The 26,421-nt window shown below is 47.8% G+C and overlaps 3 protein-coding genes across 11 annotated transcripts in view; 2 read left to right on the top strand and 1 right to left on the bottom strand.

Annotated features, from left to right (window-relative positions):
- The window catches only part of cacna1c (calcium channel, voltage-dependent, L type, alpha 1C subunit), a 217,832-nt gene extending 212,158 nt beyond the window's left edge, over positions 1-5,674 (bottom strand). For all 8 annotated transcript variants that reach the window (XM_036517575.1, XM_036517567.1, XM_036517570.1 and 5 more), the window contains exon 1: positions 4,943-5,674. In XM_036517575.1, the coding sequence (XP_036373468.1) occupies positions 4,943-5,000 (58 nt within the window). In that variant the 5' untranslated portion in view covers positions 5,001-5,674. The remainder of the gene's footprint in view (positions 1-4,942) is intronic.
- A 4,086-nt stretch (positions 5,675-9,760) lies between these two features.
- On the top strand, positions 9,761-20,724 carry dcp1b (decapping mRNA 1B). 2 transcript variants are annotated; one of them, XM_036517577.1, is made up of 9 exons: positions 9,761-10,130; positions 10,806-10,846; positions 11,212-11,339; positions 15,264-15,330; positions 16,701-16,830; positions 17,104-17,229; positions 18,159-18,833; positions 18,962-19,123; positions 20,211-20,724. In XM_036517577.1, the coding sequence occupies exons 1-9, from the start codon at positions 9,972-9,974 to the stop codon at positions 20,286-20,288; spliced, it is 1,566 nt and encodes a 521-aa protein (XP_036373470.1). In that variant the 5' UTR covers positions 9,761-9,971; the 3' UTR covers positions 20,289-20,724. The 2 variants fall into 2 exon arrangements, with proteins under 2 accessions (XP_036373470.1, XP_036373469.1); XM_036517576.1 differs by having other exon boundaries at positions 17,104-17,256.
- A 5,267-nt stretch (positions 20,725-25,991) lies between these two features.
- cacna2d4a (calcium channel, voltage-dependent, alpha 2/delta subunit 4a) overlaps positions 25,992-26,421 on the top strand; it is a 101,513-nt gene continuing 101,083 nt past the window's right edge. Inside the window, exon 1 of the mRNA XM_036518513.1 lies at positions 25,992-26,122. Coding sequence (XP_036374406.1) covers positions 25,992-26,122 — 131 coding nt within the window. The remainder of the gene's footprint in view (positions 26,123-26,421) is intronic.

Genomic DNA, 26,421 nt, shown 5'->3' with positions numbered 1-26,421 from the left:
TGGCCGATGTACTGGTGCTGTTAGCATTAATGACTGCCGACGGAAGCTAGCAACATCAGCCCAGAAGTGTCAGACTGAATGCTAATGAGATTTTTAAACATTCCTCTCCAAGAGGCGTCTGGATGAAGATATTACACCAGACATCTGTGTTTGTTTTCTCCTCCAGAACTGAAGTAATTCTTCTGTGCGTGGAGGGAGAGGCTAAGCCGTTTCTCCGGGATTTGTTGCGCAAATGATGCGCGTGGCTGCGTACACAAAATTCAGAATGTACCCCTAGAACACCGACAGGAAACTCACTGCGACCCATGAATTATGCAGCCTACCTTCCTTCCGAATGCCATGCCTCTTATGTGGATATCACCCGTGAAGTCTAGTGTATGCATGTAAAACCTGCAAATATTCCCAATAATCACAAAATATATATTTATGCTGATTAATGCATTCATGGTGAGCATCAAAAAAACACACAATTTCAATTATACTCGGAATAGAGCTCACACAAATATAAACAAATACTGATAGGCAAGACAAGCAAAGAGGAGCGGAAGGTGAAGAAAAACTACACCGAGGAATGCACAAATATTAAATGGGAAAAGTGACCTTCTTCAGCCCCAGTTGTTGTGGCTACATAATATTTCTTGGTTTTGGCCACTAAAAACGTAAATATAACATTGTCCAATGTGGCATTTGAGATGGTTCTGGTTTTTGAAGGCAGATTTGGCATTTATAAATACCTATATAAACGAGGGAAACAGCCCCATAACCGCAGCAGCAGCAAGGGGACTCATGTTCAGCTTCTGCCTTCATCTCTTTCTCTTTTTTTTATGTGGAGGGGTGTGGTTTTCAAGGCAGGAAGTACCGCTCATTAGATGACATGCGTAGTCATCGGGCTTTAGCTCAGACAAACAGGACTAAAATCTGATCAAGCTGGTGTCCTGTTTGTCTGCACTGACCCCAGACCAGCCCTTAGCTGGAGCACTGTCCACAGCAAACCACATCAGACCAAACCCGACTGGGAGCCATGGATACCGTGCTGGAGCCATTACTTTTTGATGGATGACTGGCCCTAAATCAGTGTTATCTGAAACATGGGACAGAACACATCGCCCCCCCCCTCCCTCCCTCCCTCTCTCTCCCTCTCTCTCCCTCTCTCTCCCTCTCTCTCTCTTGGGGTGAAACAATCAAACAGGTGTCCCCACAGCCCGACAGGCGCATTAACACAGCAACCCTGCAGCAACACAAATTAAGTTACAGCCCCAGAAACATTCTATACTGAGGACAGCTTCTGGCATGACCAGCACCACAGAGGTGCCAGCTTAAGCAAGACAGAATAATCTGTAAATGTTATATCTTTCTTCTTCCTTTTCCTTCTTTCCCTGTCTCTCTCTCTGTCCTTCCCTACCTCTCTCTCCCTCTGTCTCTTCCTTTCACCCTGTCTGTCTCTGCCTTTTTCTCTGTCTGTCTCTTCCTCTGTCTCTCTGTAGGAAATCCACTTCTATCTCTCTACTCTTCTTCAGCCTTTGATTAAAAAAAACAAAAACAATGCACCACGGTCTGAATGCTAAATGTAGTGGTTTTTAATTGATAGGAAACTGAATGATAAGTGACTCTTAATAGTCCCACAGCGTCATGCCCGTGTGCTGAGTAAACAGCCAAGATCTCCATTACCTGTGTTCTTTTGTTTCCGAAGGATACTATTAATGCATGAGTGGGATCAATTTGTCTGGCTTTTCAGAGGTGTACAAAATCAAAGATGCAGGGTTTGTTAAAATGTAAAACATACTAGTGAGTTCCCGGCTGAAAGAATGGACCCGAGACCAGTGGAAAATGTGTTGTGTGCAGGCAGCTTGCAGGCTCTGATGCTCAGGAGAAGACGTGTAAAACCAACAGCTGGAGTGGGTGCCTGTTTACACATGCCATAAACAGACACGTCTAACAGAAAGATGAAGGAAAGCATTTTCCCAAATCAGACAGGGAGTTAGGGCCTAAACACAGTTGATTCAGAGCCAACTAAGGTACTGTGAAATTCTGAAGTCATACCTCTTACATCTACCATACATTTAACATAAATCTAGAAAGTTTCCTGTTGAGAAATCTATCAGCCAGCCCTCATCACCACAATAATTTTTGCTAGATACAATACACTGCATCTTGTTCAACAAAATCCTGCACTCTGTAGTTTAACCCTGCCTTACTCAGTCAGTGCTTAAGTTATTAGGTTGTGCTTACAAAGACAACGCCTGACTGGTAACTCCATAAACAACACCAGTCTCTAGACCTGGCTCTGCTAAGCAAGTGTAACAGCCACAACCAAATGGCACAGCAGAGGTTTAAATGGAGGGATTTCAACAGTAGAGGGATCTTGAAATGTGCAGGTAACGTTTATCTCATATCATCCCTGTGTTTGCCTATGGATGGTGACTGTGCAGTTCTGGGACCACTCCCCTTTGCCCATCCTGTGGTCTTCCTCTCAGTGAAGCGAACTCAGATATGGCTGAGTGCATACACTCAGCTGAAGGCCAGGTGGACTCAGTGAGCCTTCCCAAAAACAAGGCACCTGAATCTATTCACTCACAGGTATGGCCTTTGATGCTTCCCTTCGTGTTGTTACACAGTTTTGTGACAGATTTAATGAAAAAAACACTCTTTCCGACCTACATCGCAGCTGCGTAATATTAGCTAGGGTCTGGGACATCTTAACGAAAATCACCCGCAATGGCATATATCAAATCTTGAGTTGTCCTCTCAACTTAACGGATGGTATTAAGCACTACCCCCAAATTACTTTATATTAATTAAGCTAAACTAGGCCAGATACGTAAATTTAAAAAGAGAATTGTTTCAAAAACATCTCTAGAAAGTGGAGCAAAACGTCAGTCAGAGCTATTGATCATCATCTCGCATATAGGCGTCAACACGTCTTTGAAACTGTCCACGGTGCTGAAAAAGGCCAACCTTGTCATCATTCACGGCCGGAACCCAAATGTGAAAAAGCGATACAACCGATTAAAATAATTAGGCTAACTTACTCTGCAGTACAGATACATTGTGAGTTGAACGATCCGACATTGTTGTTTTCCCATTTTAGCAGCCTGTATAGATCCGAAGTTGGCACCGATGCTTTGTCAGTGGTTGTTAGGGGTGACATCACACAACTATTCAAATTGTCAATCCCCAAGCATCATTACAGCTGTGCACGCTGCCTAAGTGTTTCTGTAGGACAGTTAACGCTGTAATTATTCGTACCTGATGAATGTCGCATATCCTTCCTGCCATATGACAATAATAAAATAAACATTATGTTTTTGTGGCTACGTTCATAATGAATACGACATACTGTTCATCTGTTCCTGGCTATTTATTTCTTCCTTGTTAATATCAAAACCGTTTCAGAAGCGAATATGAGGAGAGAGAATTCCCCCGTGACATGACAACGCGACCAAAACCAGACCTACTTAGAAATACGTGTCAATGATTCTCTTCAAAATGCGTTCTGTTTACGTGCTCTGCGCTGCCTTATCAACATATAAATGGGACGCAGGTGACCTTATGACACGATGCACACGGTTCACACCTTCACAGTCACACCGCAGGTGTCTTCGTTGTGAAAGGCGTGTGTCTGTCAGTGGGCAGCGTTAAGGTGAGAGTCATTCCGCGATTTTGATTTCAGAGCAAACCAAACCCAAATGCTGCGCCACAAACGCTCAGCCAATTCCGAGTGAGACCACGGCTGCGGATTCCTGTTGCTATGTGTCCACGCCACCGCGGCGGAAAGCGGCACCGACATGGGCTCACGGCTTCGTTAATATCATCAGAACTTTAGACTGTTACCTCTTCCTACACAGTGGGTTTCGATTTCAACGCAGAAATAATTCAATTGTACTGTATGTTCGACGTGGAATACCGTGAATGCTGCGCCAAGCAAGACATCCTTCCCAGCCATCAAAACAGCGGGTGTCTTTTACAAGATAAACGTTAAGCATTTGAACAAAAAAAAAAAAAAACTGTCTTAAAAAGCCAGCCACCCCACCCTATGAAAATCTTACAACCCGAAATGCACGAGAGCGCTTTGCTGCGATAACACCGCTGTGAATCCAGGCCCCGGCGCTTGAGGTGCAAGTGCCTAAACGGGCAATTGTTGATGTTGCATAGGCTATATTGTCTAGTGTTGACATCGCTTCATCTGTCACAGAACAATAAATACAGCCGGGGGTACAATCAGGTGTTAATGCGGTCAAACGAACATGCCGGAGGGTAGAAAAAGAAATGTGTGTGTGTGTGACTATGCGTGTGTTTGTGTGTATGTGTTTTATATATAGCAACGGTACGCGCGCATTACATTAGATTTAAAACCTTCTCAACACCAACTCCTAGACTTAAGGAAAGACAGACAGAGAGAATTTTTTTTTTCATCCGTCCAAAAATAATGAACGCTTTTCAACTACATTCAGCTGCCAGTCCATCCTCAGTTGTTATGATATCATAACATCTTATAATTAAGCAGAAACCTGTGTGTGACAATGGTGTTGTGCATTTATAATTCACATAAACAAAATCACTAAATGCAGTGCTGTCACTCTACCATACAGACGAGCTACCTTTACTTCATCTAACATTGTTTAGCAACCATTTTACATTGTAAAAAAAAATCATGGAAACGCAATTCCTGTTAAAAGGACAGGATGCGGACCATCACACACCAAGTCACTATAACTATAAACTTTCATGCACTGTATTCTCCAGTAATTTAGGCAAGTGTCATACTGTATGCCTAACAGTTCAAAACGAAATGGCTATACCCCCCCCCCCCCCCAACCCCCACCTTCAAACCCAATATTAAGCAACACATTTCTCCGGCATAGCTTCCCCCAAACCAGTGATATCATAAAACAAAGTAGCAGCGCGTGTCATTGAAAATAAGGCTGTGAAATCTGCCGCTTACCTTGATGGTTTTCAAGGTTTTCCTCCGGTATGTACATGTTTTTGCTTTCATTTACCATAAATGTGGTCCAGCTCTATCCGTAGGTGAATGGAGAAAAGGTTGCAAAAGGAGGAGGGGTAGGATGAGAATAACCAAAGGAGGAAAAAGAAATCAAATAAAAAAAAATAAAATAAAAATGAACAACGGAAATCTTGAGATATTCCCTCTTTGTGTTTTAGTGAATATTACCTGATCCCCATTATGGAGTTAAAAAACAGAAATAGACATTCGCTGGAACCACCTAAGAAAACGAACCAGTGCATCCTCGGTACATCCGGGCCCTACCCAAGAAACATGATACCAAACCCACTTGCTGCTAGTAATAATCAAAATAGTATCAAATTGCGTCCAATTGGTTTAAAATTGATAAATCAGGAGCTAGAGAAAGATACAAAACCGGCCGCGGGCACTGCCGAATAAAGAAAAGATAAAAGCTCTCGATGCAACAAAATAGGTATGTATATTCCAGAACTGATCTCACGGGGTTAAATCTTCCGTTATAACTGATTCCACCGACGGTGTCCAAAAACAGGAATATACGACGTGTCTCATTAAGAGATCCGAATTCTGTCAATTCCAAGCCGTAAGAAGCGGAGTTCTCAGTCGCCCTGCGGAAAGCAGTTGCCTGCCTCGCTGCAGTGATACTTGTCTAGTGGAAGGAAGGGAGAGGGGGAGAGCGAGAGAGAGGGGGTGACGCTCAAAGCCCCCTCCCCTGTAGACGATCTGACTGGTTCCAGATGTTACTGCGCTAGAAAATAGAATAAACCGTCCATGATTTTCCAGACCCGCAAGCTCTGGGGAGGGGACGAAATAAGAAGACCGAATTCGAAAAGGGTTTGATTATTTCAGCATTTACCTAGACAAAGAGGGAGGGGGCGAGAGGAAAGAAAGATGTTAACCTGTCCAGGATTATCGTTGTGTGGACATATTTAACTCCGTATGGTCGATCTGCTCTCCGGGCGGTTGTAAACCTAACCGAACTTTTTTTTTTCTTCGAAACGCGTGGAAACTAATTACAAGGGTGAAACGTGTTTTATCCATAAAACAGACGCATTCCAAGAGCACAGTCTAACCAGCAGAATGAGGCTTAAGTATGGGCTGTATACACAATGCATTGGAACCGCAACGCTCCTCCGAGTTGGTCGCACTCCAGCGTGCTACAGTAATAGCCTCTCTCATCATTTCCACCTACTGAAACTGTGAACCAAAAACAAACGCATCGTAAATAGTTTAGAGACGCCAATGTGGTTTATATTGTTTTGTTATATTTATTATTTTCTGTTAAATGTTTACCTATGTAGATCAATCCGCCTACGATAATTTGTAAAAAGATATTTAATATGGTTCCTAAGAAGACAAAATTTTCATAACAATTTCCTTCCTGGATCATATTTAAATATACGAATCGTAGTAGTGGTATCTATAATAAATACGCTTTTGAAGGCTGTTTTTTTTTCCAGATTTACAATTACTCAAGGTGTAAAATATTAGATGAGATCCATGACATGAATGAATTTGCGGTTACTTCAACAAATCAATTCCATGTAAACCGGTAGTTCCCAACAGTAAAGTTAAAAGGTGAAGCAACCAAGATCGCAGGCTTGAACTACAGTAATACAGTTTAGCATCTAGCTAGTGGTACAAAAAACAGCCGTCTGAGAAACCACCCCCAATAGCATATGTTCTGGAGAGAGTGGGGTCGAAGTCCACGCAGATACGCGAGACAAACAGGTGTGTCTAGCGTTTGGAGAGCTGGAGTGATGCGGGCGATGTCACGTTGGGTGTTTTGCGTACGGATTGAGGAACGTTTCATACAGGATTTTTTTTTTTTTTTGAAGAGTTTGACCTGTCCTTTAAGGGGAACTCGTCTGGTGAATATTTCCTGAGACAATTTAAATTTTACTAGACCTGGTGAGTGTTGCATCTGTGAATTGTCCATTTGGAGAAACTCGTAGTGTTCCAGTCCTGCCAACTGTACAACATCCTTATTTCCCAGGATGCACCCTGGCAGTTTGCAGGGATACCATTCATGGCGTATCATCAGTCCGGTTCAGGACTCCGCAATTGTAGGCACATGACCATTGCAAAACAGTGGTTTACCATATTTGCCCAAACAACAATGGGTTCACGTCAACATTTCTCAGTGCCAAAATCAGCAGGGAACTTCTACTGGGAAATTAAGGAGGGGAGCAAAAGGATAACTTTTTATTGTTGTTTTCTTTAAAACTATCTGGTCATCACTTCACTGGAAGCGTTAGAGGTTGCGCTCGCAAGTAGGCCTACTTACAATTACAGGCTGACTTAAACGTGCATGTAACTTTACAAGACAGTCAGTGTATGTGCTCTAGGCTTTGCAGAGAGTGGCTTCCTCTCTGATAGCTGAGAACTGGCCCCATCTTCAGAAGATTTGGCATCAGGACGCTGGGTCATGGGAAAGGCCCTGTCAGACCCCGTTATGAGAACGGCTCGTGGTGGGCTCTGCTGTGCGCGCTCGCTGGCTTGGTCCTCCGAATGCTGCTTTCTTCTCTGACCCGGACTCTGATCTGCGGATCCTGGAGGTATCTGTGCGCGTCCGCACCGCCGCCACATGCGCCTTCTCACCGGGGACGCGCTTTCATGTCTTTGTTTAGCCGCTGCGGTCAGACCCTGCGTTTGAACCGCGGTCAGCGGGCGCTTTGATGGCTCCATCCAGTCCTTTCTCCCCAGTAAAACCGCATCGCTCTGTCAACGCAGCCGATCCCCTGGGGGAGCTCAATCTCTCCTCTCCGGGAATGATGTTATCAAACACACCGTGAGCGCCGTTACGCTCACAGCCGTTCAGCGACAGCATTCATTTACAGGCTGCACTTTACAGCTCAAGATAATGCGGTAGAAATATGGTAAAAGTGTCACCACCGCTTACAATGTTGAACTGTATTTACCTGAACATCCCACAGAGTGTGTGGAAGATTACTTAGAAAGAAAGAGCAAAGAAATAATTACACTGAAATGAAGTTACATCAGAGCTGTACAGCGCTAAATGGGATAGTTTTTATGTAAAAATGAATTAATAAATAATGAATAATTGAATATTATTAATATTAATTGCATTACTATCCATTATTATATATGAGTGTTTTTTCCACGGATTTGTCTGCATTCAATTAGTCACAGAGGTTTATTAAATTATGTAGAAATGCAAAGAAGCGATGACACGCAGTGGAGGCACAGTCCGCGTTTGAGACACTGCATCGCTCGCGAAAGTGAAACGTGGATGTCCACGGTCTTTCTGCGAAAGGATGCCAGGGAGGCTGAGGTCACACCGCCGGCTTCCAAACCACAAACCCACAAACAGCCCTCCGTGAGCGCGGAGCCTGGAGTCCGTCAGCTGCAACCTCTCCACAACAAATCCCGGGAGCGCACGAACACACTCATTACCTTCTGAGACACCGCGTACGCGATGAGCAATTAATACAACACAGATCAATCTTTTTAATGATTTATGACTCAAAAGCTTGGGTTTTTTTTAAACCAGTTTACTGCAGACGTTAGACATTTCTCGTGAATGTAATGTGACACACAGAATTAGAGAATGACATTCTCAAGTTTTTGAGCCAACAACGTACACGCTGTCGTCACCGATGCATTCTAGAGTAAGCATGCGTGGGACACTCTGTCTCAAACGGACAAAAAAGTAAATGGCGCAATAATTCAAGACATTTTCCATTCACCATATTGCGCATATAGCGCATAATTACATCAGCGGATACACCTTGTTCCTTCAATCCCAAATATGGTAGACTAGCAATCCATATGGATAAATACTTTATTCCCACTCACTTCCTAACTTGCAAATTTATGTCACGCAACTCTTTAAGCTCTCTAGTAGGCAAATCTACAAAAATCTGCCTTATTTGCTCTTTGCTTTCAGCGTTGATGGATTGTACAAATAACATTCAAGATATATAAACACGGTAGACTTTAGAAAATACACTGATCAATAACATGAAACGATTACGGCACATTTTAAACACTGATCGGGGAGAAACATGTGGGTACTGTAACATATTACAAATAACAGGATGCAAAAAATATCTCCCCGCCTCCGTACACCCGGTATGCTTGTGTGGCGAGGTCCTAAAATCTGCTTCCCGCGTAAAAGGCTGCGCATTGACTGCGCTTGGCAAAGGTGGTGCTGCCCCCTGGAGCCACAAGAAAGAAGTGCACAGAAAGAAAGTGGAGCCTGTCCATTTAATAGCGGGCTAAAATGACCAACTGGTAGATAGCCTGGTAGCCGCCCTGAAACGCACAGAGCCACAACCGCCGTCTCACATTTTAGAATGCAAATTTTCAGTTCACATAGTTTATACACGTTTAATGCTAGGATTTATTTATTTATTTAATCCTTTTTTTTGGTCAACTGTCGATTTGTTCGCACATTTATTTGAAAATTGCTTTGGCAATATTGTACATCGTGTGGTCATGTCATTAAAGCATATCTGAATTTCAATTTGTTCGGCCTTTCTATTCGAACAAAGCATACGGCCAATGTTAGCGATTTGGCATTAGAATGTATATGCATTTCGTTATTCTTTTTTTAAACTCAAGGAAAACAAATAAAGTAATATTGTTAAAGTGTTGCTAGACGATAGATTATTATGGTTTTGAGCAAAGAGCGAGCTCACCTGCAGGTTTGAACCTCCCTCCAGCTATAAGCGAATCTGCACTCGATTAGTTACCCTGCGCTCCGTTCCAGCTGCGACTACTCATGCCTGGCTGTTTACAACCTCTGAGAGCGGAACATGGCTTCTGTCAGAGGTACGGATAGCCAGCCAAAATAGTTAGCCAACAACGAAAGGGTTGTTTTTCTTTCGGTTTAACTTCGTTGTTCAACTTTTAAATCATTATTAATAAGCAGCCGGTTATCTGGAGATGCTTTGTTGGTCTTGATCATTTAGCTCGGCACCATTGTAGTTGGTCTCCGCGTTAGTTAAAACTGAAGAAGGGGACAATGACTGCGAGTACGGCCGGAACAGGTACCTGTCTTGCCGCAAAAGGTTTGGACATCAGTCTTGCCGCTTTGCAGAGACAAGATCCTTACATCAACAACATAGTAGACGTCGCTAGTCAAGTGGCTTTGTACACCTTCAGCAGCAGAGCAAATGAATGGGTAAGATCGAGCGTACGTCATTACTAAATTGTAGTTGTAGTTACCATATGGATTTAGGTAGGTAAGTTAGCTGATCGTTCAGCGTGGGAGGTTTGGCTGTAGGGCAAGCTTCTACTGGTAAGCAAATCACTTTAAATGTCCTTACGTTACGTTACTTGTTTATTTAACGTATTCGATTAACAAACTGCCTCTAAGTGTACACTAAATGTAGGTCTAACAGAATTAAAAACCAGGACTGTAGATAAGTCCTGATGCAATCTTTGCGTCTGCAAAAATAGGGGGGGGGGGGGGGGGGGGGGGGGTTGTAATGCTCGTTAGTCTGTAACAAGATGAGCGGCGATTAAATCTGCCCCTCGCATCGAAGCCTGGTGAATGGGGGCAGGTGTTTGTGACCTGCGTTCTGTCACATGGCTGTCCGCCCTGACCCGAGCGCGTTTAGCGGAGTGACGCTCCGCGGCGAGCAGGCCGGAATGATGCGATCCTGCCGGGAAACGGGGATTTAAACGACCTGGGTCCGCGGGGTGCGAGTCAGACCAGTCAGACCAACTGTTAAAAAGCATCCTTTTAAAAGAAACCGTGAATTTGGTAAGAGCAGTAAGTGGAGGGTGGGCTTTCACGTTTCGCCCGTTACAGTAAGATCAAACCCTTAACAAATGTCTCATTTTTTTCTTTCAGGAGAAGACGGATGTGGAAGGAACATTATTTGTGTACACAAGGTATGGAGGTCCAGAGAAGGAACATCACCTGTGCAACCAAGCCCATCTAAAGCTTACCCATAATGCCTTTATGCTTGGCCAAATGGGCTTAACCTGCTAAGTCAATTCCGCTAATGGTCTGCCTTTAGTGTTCTCTGAAGCCTGGACGCTGGGTACCCCTTTCTGCTCCCTTTACACTGGATGTAGCCATTCAGTCTGTGCTTGTGTTACAGAGAGACCTTTGTGAACAGATTAAAATGTCTAAATCTTGCTAAAGCTAAATTGGAAAAATGTGAATCTGAGTGTTAACAGGTGGTCTGTGCAGTTGAGTGGGATATACATAGTTTTGGTCGCACTGATTTGGTCACTTTTCCATTGGACCTCAGGTTAGCCTCTCCCAGGCATGGCTTCACCATCATGAACCGCCTGAGCATGGACAACCTGACTGAACCCATCACCAAGGACCTGGACTTCCAGTTGCAGGACCCCTTCCTGCTCTACAGGAATGCCCGCTGTAAGTGCCTGTGTGAAATTGGTCTTTACAGCTGACAAGAGTGGATTGGGTGTAGGCATATGGAGGCAAGACAGCCAGCATGCCTTTTATTTAAACTAAGAACTTGAAAGTAATGTGTCTCTAGATTTAGTCGAAAGGATGGTATTTGAATTCAAGACTGTGTGGTTAGTCAAAATTAAAGAGCAGGTTGTAGGTGTGAGTTAGTTAAAAAATTTTTACATCAAATGATTTGGACATATTTTCAAACTCTTTTTACTTAAGCATAGCTAAAAAGACAAGTAATCAAATATACATTAAGAACTAAAAACTCTGGCAATATTTCAGGTATTTAATATTTCAGAAGCCTTGCCCTTTAATAACCCCAACCTGAAACGCTCTGTTTAGAAAATGTGACAGAAGATTATGGCTAAAATGAGGTGAATTGATGGTGGCATTCTCGCTGCAGTACCTGGCGCAGAACTACGGGACGGTTATTAGGCCTCTTATTTATTGTGCATGATTTGAAGTATGAAGAGTGAAGCAGATTGCTGCGGGACAGAGAGGCTCTCTGTCTGTGCCTTCGAGGGCCGATGCCTCCTTTTATGGTGCAGAGGTATTTCAGAGGCAGCAGGCCTGGCTTTGAGTGCGTCTGTGCTGCTTTTCTCTGAGTGTCCTGCCAACAGTGGGGACCCAGCCAGTCAGCCCAGATAAGATTAAACTCCTGCTCTCTCTCTCACAAACACACACACAGCACACGTACACACCACAAGCGCACACACACGCGTACGTACATGCTTAAATATAGGTACACACTCACACAAACATCACATATATGCACCAAAGACACTCACACTTATATACACTCTTAAATAGATAAACACACAAACATACACCTGAAACATGTACACACACCGCACACACACCACCCATACCACTACAGACACACACACACATACGTACATACTTAAATATAGGTACACACAACACACACACACACCATGGACACATACATACACAAACATACATCTCAAACATGCACACACATACCACACACACACACACTCACACCACACATGCCACTACACACACACACACACACACACGTACCTACAAGCTTTAACGTACGCACACATACACCACAAACACGCGCGCACAGGCGGCAGAAACGTATTCACACAGACGCCTAAAAAAAACGCACACTGTACCGCTGTGCTGGGTACATGAGGCCAGAGGCGGTGTCCCCAGAGGCACTCCGTGTGACAGGGCTTCCAGTGCCCCCACATCTACAGTGTTTACTCTGAGAGGCAGAAAAAGCACACCAATGCATGTCCCTGAGATCCAAAAGCTGGCTTTCCCATAGTAATCCTGTGCAGTTCAGTTACCGACTTGCTCTAGCGAGTGTTGTTACCACTGACCTGGGAAGTGGCGCAATTAAGAATGAAACCAGTAGGATGTGATGTTTCACCATAGACGGGCATCACGCTTGCATGTTTTTGACTTCCCGCACATGAGTGTATTTGCTTGTGTGTCAGCCTTGTACTACAACCCTGTCTTGGTGTTTGTTTTGTAAAAACAAAGGGGGAGAGATAACCTAGTCGTTTTCTGATATTTATCTTGAAACAAAGTTTATTTAATCATGAAATGAAGTTCCACATCCGTATAAATGGCTATATCTGAAAGTTTCCTCTGAAATGTGGGAACGCACATTCTTTTCCTGAGAACAGCGCACTGTAACAGACACAATGTCTGGGCACAGCGAATTAAGTCATTTTCCCAAGGGCAAATCTCTTACAGTACTTTACAAATACATGATCAAACAAAAACAAATTTTCTGCTGGGGGAAAAAAAAAAATTCCAGGCAGTTGCGTCATCTTTCCCGCAAAGAACAACACGGCGAGTCCGGAAACATGAAGGAGAGAGAGAGAGGGGAGAGGAGGGAGGCGGTCGGCGGACCACCTGCCCGTTGGTGCACTTACCTCCCGGCCGCACGTAGGTGCACTCCAGCTCGGTCTCGGAGATGAGCTTCCCTCTGAACTTCACCTCCGGCTCCTCCTGCAGCCGCTCGTGCTGCTTGCGGCGGAACAGCCTTCGCAGCATAATCCGCCAACGTTTTCGGCAAAAAGAGAGAGGGTGTAAAGCCTGGCGGGTCCCTGAACGGAAGGCCGTGCTCCCTGCGCCTCCTGCTCCCTGGCACTGCCCTCCCGCAGCTCAGAGCGATGCTTCTCGCTGGAGCTCCTCTCCTCCTCCTCTCGGCAGTGGCTGAGTGATTGCTCCCCTGTGTGAGGTCTGCTCTTTCCCAGGCAGAGTCCCTGGCACTCCCAGCTCAGAGCTCCCGTAGGCCAGTGCAGACGCCCCGAGCCTCTCTCTCTTTAGGGAACTCTCTCGCCCACTCACGGGCCAACATGCTGGTGTCCAGCCCACTCCCCCTTCCTCTTTCCCCCTCTGTTCCTTTCTCTATCACTCTGTTTTTTCGGTTGGCTTATCTCGCTCTGTCTCCTCTTGGAAACGGTAATCAGGTGGAGGTGAGGGGAAGTGTTCACTGTCCGGCTGTCAGCGGAGCTCTTAGCGCGGTAACGTTGAGCGCTCGCTGTCGGCTTCCAGCCACCCCCCCACACCCATCCCCCCCGTCTGCTGCCTCCGCCCCCGTGCCTCTCTCTCCCGCGGGACTCCTGGCCTGCCTCCACCCGTGACCCCTGCTCATATACCCTCTTACCATGCACCACACTGGAACAGGACCCCCACCCCCCCAAAAAAAAACTTTTACAACACTTTTACAAACACTTTTATACCCTGTGCTCATAAGATGGGAATAGAACACAAAACTTTCACTTATCTTTCACTTTCACTTGCACATTTTAGTAAAAAATGAGGATAAAACTTATAGCCTGTAATTGTCCACTAAGGGGATATTAAAATATGTTCTTTCCAGCTTGGTCAGGTCTGATTGGGCAGCATGTTATTTTTAGAAACTTTCATCATTTTCATATTTTCTTGTGTTTATACTCGTGCGTTTCGTGCTCCTTAACTCAGTGAGCAGTCACTGTCCTGGAAACAGCAGCGACAGATCTGTTATTTCAGTCTTGTTTCTTTAGGTTGATATCAAACATGGGCAAGCCCACCCTTCCCTGTCCGCAGCTGCTGGTTTAAACGCTCCTCCCGTCCCGCCAATGTGCTCGTAAGAAGTGTAAAGTAGCCTGTGCTGGCCCAACCTCAAATTTTACTAAATTTATGAAAGCAGAGCTGTTGTGGGCAGTTCCGTAGTAACCCTATGGAATACCCACAGTGTTTATGAGGTCTAGGAGAAGGTGAGGAGGGTGGGTGTAGACTGTAGGACCCCCACTGCTCCCACTCTCTCTAGCTGTAACTCCTTCTTTCTTTTTCCCCCTTCCTTCTCCCTCCCTCTCTCTCTCCCCCCCCTCACTCCCTCTCTATCTCCCTCTCTCCTTCTCTCCCCCTCTCTCTCTCCCTCTCCCTCTCTCTCTCTCTCTCTCTCTCTCTCCCTCCCTCTCTCTCCCCCCCCCTCTCTCTGTCTCTCTTCCTCCCTCTCTCTCTCCCTCTCCCCCCCCTCCCCCCCCTCCCTCACCCTCTCTCCCTCTCTATCTCTCCCTCTCTCTCTCTCCCTCCCTCTCTCTCCCGCTCCCTCTCTCCCTCTCTCTCCCTCAGTCGGGAGCACATGTGGATTCCTGGAGCATGTCTCACTGCAGGAGTGCTGAAGGCAGATGTGTTGCTGAGGCTCCTGTAGGGCCTCAGAGGAATGCAGCCCCTGCCTTCCCACCCGGTTTATTTTTAAACGGCAGCGCCTGCCTTCCCAGGGAGGTGTCCCGCCGGCCGCCAGCTCGTACCACTGAAGTGTGGGGGACGCATTCGCTGTTGCGCCGGGCGCTCCACTCTAATTGGTCAGGACGGCCGCTTGCCTTCTGACCTCCCCTCTCCTCTTTCCCACAGTGACCATCTATGGGATCTGGTTCTACGACAAGGAGGACTGTCTGCGCATCGCCACGCTCATGAAGAAGTGAGTACACAGGTCACACCTGGCCAAACCTCAACTGTCAGCCTGGCACAGCCATGTGGGTATATCACAGCAGTGTGATCACTCTGACGCTGGAGCAAGTGTAGTCCGAACACGTCAAATGTTCATGAACTAATTACACATGTAGGTAGAGAGGTCACAGTGGGGCTTGCGGTCTCCAGCTCCACTGCCTCACCCTGGCCTCAGTGCAGTGGCAGGTACAGCTGGCAGTTAGGAGAGAGTGAGAGGGAGAAGCTGGCAGTGAGCGTGTCTGTGCAGAGCCACTGTCTCTGAGCTCCATTGAGGCTTTCAGCGTGGTCCTTACTGTACGCCACAGGGCTCGTCACTCTCACCTCTCTCCCATCAGGGCCTCGAGTGGCGTTAAAAATACACAGGCTGAGAGGAGAACACACGTACACACACGTACACACACGTACACACACACACACACACAGACACACACACACACACACACACACACACACATACACGAACATGAACACACACACACATGAACACTTTCATTTGTATGCATACACACACGCTTGGACACGTACGTACGGGCAGAGACATGCATACACGTACGTACGGGCAGAGACATGCATACACGTACGTACAGGCAGAGACATGCATACACGTACGTACAGGCAGAGACATATGTAGACTCATGCAGACATGCTGAGCACTGCTTCAGCTGTGCTCAGTGTTTTCAGACACACCACGGTTTGCACTTCTGCGTGTCCTAGTTCTATCGTGTGGATGAAAATGATTCCCTCTTGCTTGGATCATTGTTGTCTGTGGAACAGGACACAGCCAACTGTCGATGAGACAGTACAGCAACTCACAGTAGCTTTAGTCAGTGTACTGACCACATAGCTTTTATGAGCCAATGTCTTTATCTCATTATATTATGCTTATTACCTTCTGGTTTGGCTCTGTTTGTTTGTACTGTATATGTGTGTATATATCAGTGTGTCTGCTTCACAAGCAAAGTAACAGTGTTTGGCCACTAGGGGTAGATGTTCCGTCAAAGGGTTTATGTGCTGTGATTTGAAGAAAAAACATGCCGCCTTGAAAATGTACCTGTAACCTCACAAGGGTGCCTGTTTGCTGGGGTAGTTCTGCTGAAAATGGATTAGAGATGGAGGCCCCACTGAAGCTTGAACCCTGACCGGCCTCTCCTGTTCCTTTAGTACCACATTACTTGTTAGCATGAATATTTCCATTAGCATAGATAATTATTAGCGGAACGTGACTCCAGGCTCTCCGGTGTTCTTTATGACAGGGTAGCATAAGGCAGTGTTTGGACTGTGGGGAGGCGTTTTTTTGGGGTTCCTGTTTCAGCCTCTCTCACCTGTTTCCCTCCTCCCCAGTCTGACCACCCAGGAGCAGCTGTTAGCCCAGCAGGGCGGCGCCGTTTCCCCCAGAGCCCTCCACAACGAGGACAGCAAGGCGGTCGACATCCTGCACATGCTGACCAAAGCCAGAAACGAGTATGACAAGGTGTGCGTGCGCCCGGTCACAGACTTACCAGTAGGTGGCGCTGATGGATAAACGGCCAGTGTCGTCAGCCCCACTTTGTATGCAATTCGCATGTGTTACAGACGAGTGAAATGGGCCAAGATGTGATGTCACACATAGACCTATTTGTTATTGTGCCCAGTTTGAGACGAGCGAATGACTTGAAGGAGAATCACTTTCTTTATGATGAGCACTTCCTCTGGGGTCTTTCTTTCATGTCCTCACCGCACCCCCCCCCCCCCACCTCCTCTCCAGGGAAAGCCCAGCTCCGAGCCCAAGGAGATCGCCAGCAGCAGCCTGCTCTACAACAACCCCAACCTGATCAAGCCGATTCCAGTCAAGCCGTTAGAGAGGCAGCAGAGTCCCCAGCATCCCGCGCAGGTACACCAGGTGTGCCAAGTATCCCAGGTACAGCAGCCTCTGCTCACTGTAGCACTGGAGGCTGGAGGAGGTTTGGCCAGCCTCCCTCCTCTGTCTGAAAAGCACACAGCACCACACAGGTGGCCTGAGCGGGACAGGTAAACAGGCACCTTTCCGCTGCCTCTGTTCAATCCGTCTCCTCGTCTCTGAAACGGGGCGGGGGGGGGGGAGAGAATCGGCTGGGGTGTCGCACCCCTGGCTGTTGTGGAACAGTAGAGAGGAGCAGATCGGGTTGTCTGGGCTGTGCTGAGTGTTTAGACTGGGACCTGAAGTGCTGCGTGTGTCTGCCGATGCAGAGATAGCGTCTCTCTGCGGCTCGTCCCTCACGCCAGATTGAGATCTCTGGAGGGTGAGAGCGCAGGGAAGCCAGCGGTTTGAATAAACCAGAGGCCCTCTTTCACAGGGAGAGTTTACACTGCACACTCAGTCTGCTTGCTGTTTTCAGAAACACTGTCTCTGTCCATTCCCAGGAAAGCTTGTTTTAAGTCTTAGGAGATACGATCAGAGAAGATTTTATCTCTGTGAAGCTGTTGCTTTGATGGTGTGCTTATTAATTCAGTGGAACATATTTAGTCATAATTTTGACATCTCAGCTGTACTAGATTAACCTTTTACTCACCCTGCCTCTGTAGTGGTTGTGAAGTGCTGAACACTCTGTGCTTCTAAAAGCAATCCAATTTAATTCAATAAACTGTATTGGCATGACGAACATGTGTCTTTGCTGCCAAAGCAAAACAAACATTCTCACACAGAATACATTAAGAATACATTAATGGCACTAATGTGGTATTCTCCTTACTTGACTACTCATTCTGTCTCTCTCCCTCCCTCCTTCCCTCTCTCCCTCTCCCTCTCTCCTCTCTCTCTCTCTCTCTCTCTCTCTCTCTCAGGACAGTGACCCGGAGCCCAGGCACCTCTCAGTAGCTGCACTTTTTGGGGCGCAGTCTCACCCGGAACACATCTCCCCTCATGTCGGGTCAGGGGGTGTGAAGCCAGTGGGGGTCCGGCCAGCGGTGGCCCGCTCCCTGTCCTATGAGGAGCCGGTGAGGCTGGGGGGGGTGGGGCCGGTTTCGGAGAGCCCCCCTCAGCACTGCCCGGCCATCCAGAAGCTGATGAGCGGGCAGAGAGGGGCGGAGCTCCTGCAGCCTGTGTCCGAGTCCCCTGAGAACCGGCTGTGTGAGAACGGGGGTCACCCCGCCGCACACCACCACTGCCAGGGCCGGGACCCCCTGCAGAGACTGTTCCACCCCGCGCCGGCCGCACCCTGCTGCTCCCAGCAGCCCCCCCTGCTGCACGGCCTCCAGCCGGCCCCGCCCGACCCCGCCCACCCGGCCAAGCCCCTGTTCCTGAGCCCTGCCAAGCCCCCCCAGCCCACGGGTGTGGTCTCCCCCCACGAGCTGCTGCAGCGGCTGCAGCTGGTGCAGCAGGAGCAGGCCCTGGCCCCCGAGCCGGTCCGCCCCACCCTCGCCCCCCGCTTCCAGGACCCCGTCCTGCAGCCCCACCCACACCACCTGCCCGCCAATCCCGGCCTGATGGCGTCGGACAAGCCACACCCCCTGTTCCAGGTAACAGGATGTGTGCGGGAGCCCGTGTGTGTGTGAGTGTGAGTGTGTTTGTAACACTTGCTGACAAACACATTTACATTTACATTTGTTCGTTTGGCACCGGTGTGTTCCTCTGTCCTGCTCTCCAGGGTGTCTCTCCGCAGCGAGTCCCCGTCACGGTGGCCCCCTCCCTCCTCATGTCCCCCATGGTCTTCACCCAAACCAAGCCAGCCAAAAGCCCCCCTCCTGCCGAGGACCCCAGAACCCTGACCAAAAGCCAGCTCCAGGCCACCCTGCTGCACCTCATCCAGGTGAGTCCTTTCCAAGGACAGGGGCGTCCCACAGCTGCACTTTGCAGAACTCATTTACAGTGACCTGTTTTGGTTCTGCTGGGAAATATCTGTACAGTACAAGCTGTGGACCGCAGTGTCCAGTACTGGTTTTCAGAAGGAAGGGTAGTGCACAGCTGTTGTCTTTAACCTCTATGTTGATTCCAGTCTTTTCTGCAAAAATATACATTGGGTCTGGTAACTGCTTTTCGTTAAACTAACACACTCTTAAACTCCTACATAACTGTCAGTCTCCATGCTGGGTGGATTGTTTGGTGCTCCTGCCATATTTGTGTCTCCAATCATGCTGTGAGTGGTGTGGAAGGCCCACCCACTGAAAGCCGGACACATACACTGATTGGTGTGGGGCTGCATGGTATACGCCCACTTTGAGAAAACTCCACCCAGTCCCCACAGAAATTCACAGGAACAAACATAAAGGAAAGAGTTTAGGCTTTGTGCCCTGCCCCTCTGTAAACCTCTCTGGCAAAAGGTGAAGATATTTAATGCAGAGCTTAAACTTCTGCTGTTTTTGTGAATGCTGTTGTGTGTTTTGTGTTGTGTGTGCGTGTGTGTGTGTGTGTGTGTGTGTGTGTGTGTATATGTGTTTATGCTCCACATTCTGTGTTTATAAGGCTGGGAAAGGTTCCAGCTAAGAGTGAGCTTTTAAAGTGTAAGTCTGCCACCGTCTCTGATGTAATCTGCCCATGAAGAAGGCAGGCCGTCGCCGTGGAGGAGCTGCGTCTGCGAGGAGCCCGTCATAACTGCCGAGGAGGCAGAGCACTAAAGATAGCTCAGACATACAGCCCTGCTTATGAGCTATGCTTCATATCCTCGCAATTAATAACCAGCAACGCTAAATAAACATCCCAGAGATATTAAATTGTTTAGAGCATGTTTAACCAATCATAATTCTCCCGAGCCTCACTCGAGGCGGCCCTGTATGTGGGATTAATACGTGACAGAAGGTGCAGTTTGGGTAATATTATTGTGCACGTTGACAGGTTGTTGACCTGAGTGTAATTAATGACTCAACTTAGTTTCTTTGTTTTTTTTTCCTGTGTTTCAGAATGATGCGGCTTTCCTGGATACCATCTATAAGGCTTACATCTCCGGCTTCAAAGACTCAGTTACGAAAAAGCTGTAACCCCCTCATCTCGGGGGTAAGGCAGTACAATCATTTGTAAATGAGTCCACTTGCTGATCTGGTAGAATGGCCTTCCGTGTGTGAGTACCAGTATACAGAAACTTTTATCAAAATCAGGCTTTACGGCGCTCAAACATTTTGAAGTTTTTTTTAAGGGTTTGGTTTTATGCTGATGGTAATTAAGCACTGAAATTGAAGTGAGAAGCGTAGGAATTTGCAGTGGCAGCTGTTTTTCATTTCTGTCCTTTGCGTTTATTTAAGACTGAGATGTCTTAAAGTCCTCTGCCTCTGAAGTCTTACAGAGCGTTAGCTGATTGCCCGCTCCTCTTTCCTGTGGCTGAGACGCGTCAATGTGCTCAGGTGCGTCAGTGACTGAGGCGTGTCAGTGTGTAGAAGTGCATCATTGAGTGGAGTGTGTCAGTGTGACTGAGGTGTGTCAGTGGCTGAGGTCAGTGTGTGAGATGTGTCAGTGTGACTGAGGTGTGTCAGTGGCTGAGGTCAAGGTGTGAGATGTGTCAGTGTGACTGAGGTGTGTCAGTGGCTGAGGTCAGGGTGTGAGATGTGTCAGTGTGACTGAGGTGTGTCAGTGGCTGAGGTCAGTGTGTGAGATGTGTCAGTGTGACTGAGGTGTGTCAGTGGCTGAGGTCAGGGTGTGAGATGTGTCAGTGTGACTGAGGTGTGTCAGTGGCTGAGGTCAGGGTGTGAGATGTGTCATTGTGACTGAGGTGTGTCAGTGCTGACTGCATGTGCTCAGCCATGCACCCATGTTGACTGCAGCAACCACACATGTGCTCATCGGCCTCTTTATTTTGTTTTATTTTATTTTATAAGGATCATCCAGGCTGCCTGACTGCAGGCACCTTTTATACAGCAGTTAGTGAAGCTTTTTAATCTTTAGTGTTTTATAGTGAATAAATGCTCAGAGGGACGTGCATTTCCTGGGGCTCGGTCCCTGAGACACCGCTCACACATGCAAGAGCCATTCTCCGATCACTGTTTTCCACAAGCAGCGAGTAGCAGAAAAAATATTTTATGTTACAAAAGATATTAAAATATGGAAAGATATTTTTCTACTGTGCCACATAACATGCTCATCCTCCAGATGTTATTGTGGGTTTTATCCCAAAAATAAGTATTTTAGAAAAAATGAACTCTTGGAACAAACACCGAAACCAGCAGTTACCAACAATTTGATCTGTCATATTGCTCATACTTCTGTGTGGAATTATAAAAGCCCATCATGTTTTTTAACAAATTTCTTTTAATTGGTAAATCATTAAAATGACAATAAAGCACACTGCATTTGTCTCAGTTCTCTTTGTATAACAATCACAGTTCCAATCTAGTCAGACGTACAGATCAGCTTTAAATAATTTTATAAAAGCATGGTAATTTTGGATATTTATGTTGGAATAATTTTGTTGTTTTAAAACTTCACTTGTCAGAGCTTGACTCATTTGACTTTTTACATTGTGTTTTGTGGTTTTCAAAAAGGGAACGGCTGACAAAGTAATGTACAGGTGACATTGTTTTTTAATATATATAGGGGTTTTTATACCAGTTATTTTAATTACCAGTGTTTTTAATTAAGAATGTAGCTTCGGAAAGTTAATGTTTGAAGAGTGGAACCTGTGGGAAAGTAAATAATGCAAATTTGCCTGTAAGTATGAGAACATTCCCGTTCATCACAGATACATTCTTACCCCAGTACTGTGATCTCACAGAGTTCGCCTGAGAAACCAAGCTCACAGATCAGCCCTGAGTGTTTGTGTCATTAGTGTACGAGTCTCTCCAGGGACCGGAAGAGTCCAGTTCATCACCATTACCCCAATGTGCAAGACAGGTCTGTCTTACTCTTTCACCTCAGGAATTATTGATAATCTTTAATAAATTAGTGTCCTTAGCAGCGTTTGTTTTCGATTTCCATACACTGTGGGGTGCCCAGCCAAGCGTGCCAGGAACAATCTGTCCCACAGGAGCAAGGGCTGTGTGTGTGTGTGCGCGCGTGTGTGCGCGTGTGTGTGCATGTGTGTGTGTGTGTGTGAGTGAGAGAGAGAGTGTGTGTGCGTGCGCGTGTGTGTGTGTGTGTGTGCTCGTGCGTGTGTTGGGGGAACAGGGGGGGTGTCCTCTGGCATGCACCTCTCTGGGCTCCGGCAGGTTTTCCCCAATCTCACTTGCTGGGGGTCCTAAAGCAGCACTGAGCAGCCAGACGACTTAGGGAATGTGAAGCTCGCTATGTACACATTATTTTCCCATACAGCTAGAGCACCATTTGAACAGGTACACAGCATGCTGCTCTCTCCCAGAATCTCTGCTCTGTGCTGTTATGATGGAGGATGTTAGCTAAGATCCGCTTTATTCAGCGGTTGATACATTACCTTCCATGCGTTCAGGTTTCAGAAAACTTTCAGAAAAGCTTTTTTTTTTTGGTAAACTGCATGGCTCATTTGTCAGACGGTCCTCACAGGAGAATCTCGTTTCTGCCTGTCTCTACACATCGGGGAGGCAAAACAGGAAAAAAGCATCTCTGGACAGCACAGGTACCTGCCAATTCCCTAAGCACGGGGGATCACATGGGGGTGAAGGGCCACTCTGTGATGGTGTTTGGAAACAGAACAGTGTGTGTGCACATGGTCTGGATGTCTTGTTTCTTTGGTTTTGCAGGGGACATTTATTGCAATGATTAAATGGAAATGGACATGTACTCACATACATAAATTTCCACAAGTGCTGGACTTTGTGCACTGCAAACAGTTTACAGTATTCCCCGTCGAAAACGTAATCACAGTGGAGTCAAGTAACATCTCCACCATGGCGCCCCTTCTGCGGGCTGTTTGGGCTGCTCTTTTCCGTGGAACACTGAGATTTCGTCCTGTGAAACTGAAACGAAACCCCAGCGATACCCACACGGTGCGTCGAGTCTGCGGAAGTGCTCCTGAGGTATAACTCCTGCTGTATGTATGAAGGACCACAGCTGACTGTAGAAGTGACTGATGTTGAATTTCTGGTAGTGACTGGTTAAGTTGGTGAGAAACAGCCCTGGAGGAAGTGGGTGGGGGTGGGGGCCCGAAAAAAAATGCCCCAGACCTATTTTGTTATCAATGGAGCTATTTTAAATTGTGCTGGAAACAGCCGTCATCAGTACGGCATTAGTGCCGATAAAGAGCTCAAAACAATGGCGGAGAGCATGATCAGAGGGCATGATGGGTTTCTTAGATAAGCACCCGTTGCGTGGGACAGGGTCATTACGGGTGGCTGTTTTGGACAACATGGGTTCTCCATAACTGGCATCTGAGAAGTGTGTGCAAGGCGGGGGGGAGCTGGAACTGGGACTGGGGTTGCCACTGAGAGCTAGCCCACCCCCCCACCACTCCCTGGCCCCTCTGCCCTGCTGTGGAGCCTCCCCTGTCAGCCACTCACCATAGGGGAACTCCCTGTAATTAGCAAGCCCTCGGAGGTGGGGGGGTTCCAGGCTGCTGGGTTTAGCTGATGGGGAGGACCTGCTCTCGCCAGCATCTAATCAATAGCTGCTCCGAAACGGGAGGGGTCGGGGAGGGGTGTGTCGGAGGAACTCTCCGGGGGCCGGGGGTATGGAGTGAGACCGCACTGCCCACTCTCTCCTGAGGGGGTGGGAACAGACACCCAGAGAGTCCTAACCCTCTCCAGAGAGGACTCGAGCTGTGGGCTGGAGGCACCATCAGATTCTTTTAGCTAAACGTTTTATCGGTCTAAATTAGTTGTATAGACCAATCAAGTGTGTGAAATTCCAGGGCGGCGTGGAGAGAGGTGTTTCCACAGCATCTTTTCATCAGACTGGGTTCCCAAAGCGAAAGGTCAGTGTGTGCTTAACTTTCTATTTCCTTTCAGTACCTGTTATATAGAAGGAATCAGGAGGAATTAGTCATAAGGAAATACGGACGGAGACAGAGACAAGCGCAGTGCATTACTGTCCTGGACAAAAGGAAGGACGTTAAACAGTTGGTCTTAAGAGTGCAGAAGATGGTCTCATTTTTCTGTTTTCGGGGGTGCATATTGAAAATATGGGTCTTGGAGGGATGCTCCTGTGTTGGAAGGGGTGTGTTTGGCGATGTGCCTTCACTGAGTGTGTTCTCAGTGGGGCAGTCAGATTCCAGTACAGTAGCTGGGCCAGAGAGGAAGAAATCCCAAAAACAGCCACCACAGCAGTCTGAACACAGGAGCTTTGTGTGTGCATGTGCACGCGAGTGTGTGTTTGTGCTCTGTGTGTGTGTGTCTGTGCGTGTGCGTGTACATGTGTGTGTGTGTGTGTGTGTGTGCATGTGCACGCGAGTGTGTGTTTGTGCTCTGTGTGTGTGTGTCTGTGCGTGTACATGCATGTGTGTGTGTGTGTGTGTGTGTGTGTGTGTGTGTGTGTGTGTGTGTGCACGCACAGGTTCTCCTTTGCCAGGTGCAGAGAGGTGTGTGCACTGATTCGCCAGAGTTCTCCTCTGTGAGACAGGTCTCTCAGGCCCCACTAGATGTCTCAGTCTCTTTACAAAATAAGCTGTTGGGGCTTTTATTTCCCCAACTCTGATTGGATAGACAAGAGCCTGTCTCCAGAAATCACCATAATCCTCTTTGATACAGTAACCTCCCTGCCCCCTCCATCCCTCTGCCCTCCCCCTTCCTCCCTCTCCATCCCTGTCTCTCTCCCTCTCTCTCTCTCTCTCCCTCTCTCTCTCCCTCTCTCTCTCCCTCTCTCTCTCTCTCTCTCTCTCTCTCTCTCTCTCTCTCTCTCCCTCTCTCTCTCTCTCTCTCTCTCTCTCTCTCCCTCTCTCTCTCTGTCTCTCCTCTCTCTCTCTCTCTCTCTCTCACTCTCTCTCTCACTCTCTATATCTCTCTCTCTCTCTCTCTCTCTCTCTCTCTCTCTCTCTCTCTCTCTCTCTCCACCGCCCCTGTAAACCCGGGAGGGAGGAGGGCTTAATCCGAGTGGATTACGCTGTAAACTGGGTGACTGAACAGGCGGAGCTCTGCTGCCCAATGGCTGCTTCCTGTTGTCCCGGGACACTGTCTCTCCTCCCCGCCGCACCTCGTCTTCCCCTGGGCTCGGAGTAACCAGGTCGCAGGAACTTTGAGGAACTCCGCCCGAGAGACGGGACAGGCAGGCGTGTGTGTGCGGGTGTTTGCGTAGGCGCTGGGTATTTGTGCTGGAGTTTAGCTCGCCGGTCTCGTGTGTGTGAGAGAGCGTCCTGTGGGATTGAGAGAGGCAGATTGTCGGGGAGGGGAATGCCGCTGGCCTCTTCTGCTGCTCTGGGCGTCCCGGCCAGAGAGGGAGCGCAAGGACCCCGCGGGGCGCAGCGGAAGATGGGGCGATGAGCAGGGGAGAGAGGAGGGATTCGGGAGACACACCGCCCGCTGCTGAGGTGGAGGAGGGCACGCCGGGGCTCGGGCAGGCCAGCCCAGCCATGTTTCCCCACAGCAGATCCAGCAGAAATGTCTAGAAGCCCGGGCTCGGGAGAGGGGCCGCGGCGACATGAGCCAACCGCAGTGCAAACTCCACGACGGGATCTCCTCGCTTTCGCCCTGGACACCCGCCTTTCTGCTCAAATGACCCCTTAGTTTGTACTGAACTCTCAGGAAACTGTCTTTTGTATGTCTGTTTGAACAGCACACACACACGCACACACGCACACTCACACACACGCACAGATGTGGCTGTTTTTCTCCAGCGGTGCAGCAGGCGGGATGGGCCGCCCAACCGGCCGTGAGTTTTCGGGGCTGGGACACACGGCGCCCGCTGGGCTGCCTCTCTGGATTATCTGCGCCAGCTGTCTCTGCTTCTCTGCGAACGCACAGTTCCGGATTCCCCCCGAAACGTAAGTACCCCCCCCCCCAGTCCCCCTACCCCTATGTCCTGCTCCACACACCCATCACCACAAAGTTCCCACCAATGTGTGCTGTGTCTCTGTAGCTCCAGGAGTGTGTGCGACCCAGGAGACAGGAATGTTTATCAAAGGACTATGGAAGGGTTAAAGAGGAATATAGTCAGCGAAACTGCTGCACTGGAATGTATTTCACCTGATGTAATTCTGTAATTTCACCTTCTGTTCAACTCTGTAATGAGAGTTGCTACCACTCATACATGGCAGGAGGGTTTCCCCTCTGCGGGTATGCC

This window comes from Megalops cyprinoides, chromosome 23 (genome assembly GCF_013368585.1).
Source record: "Megalops cyprinoides isolate fMegCyp1 chromosome 23, fMegCyp1.pri, whole genome shotgun sequence".
Lineage (NCBI taxonomy): Eukaryota > Metazoa > Chordata > Actinopteri > Elopiformes > Megalopidae > Megalops > Megalops cyprinoides.
The sequence above is the reverse complement of the archived record's forward strand: the minus strand, read 5'-3'. Positions and strand labels throughout refer to the sequence as shown.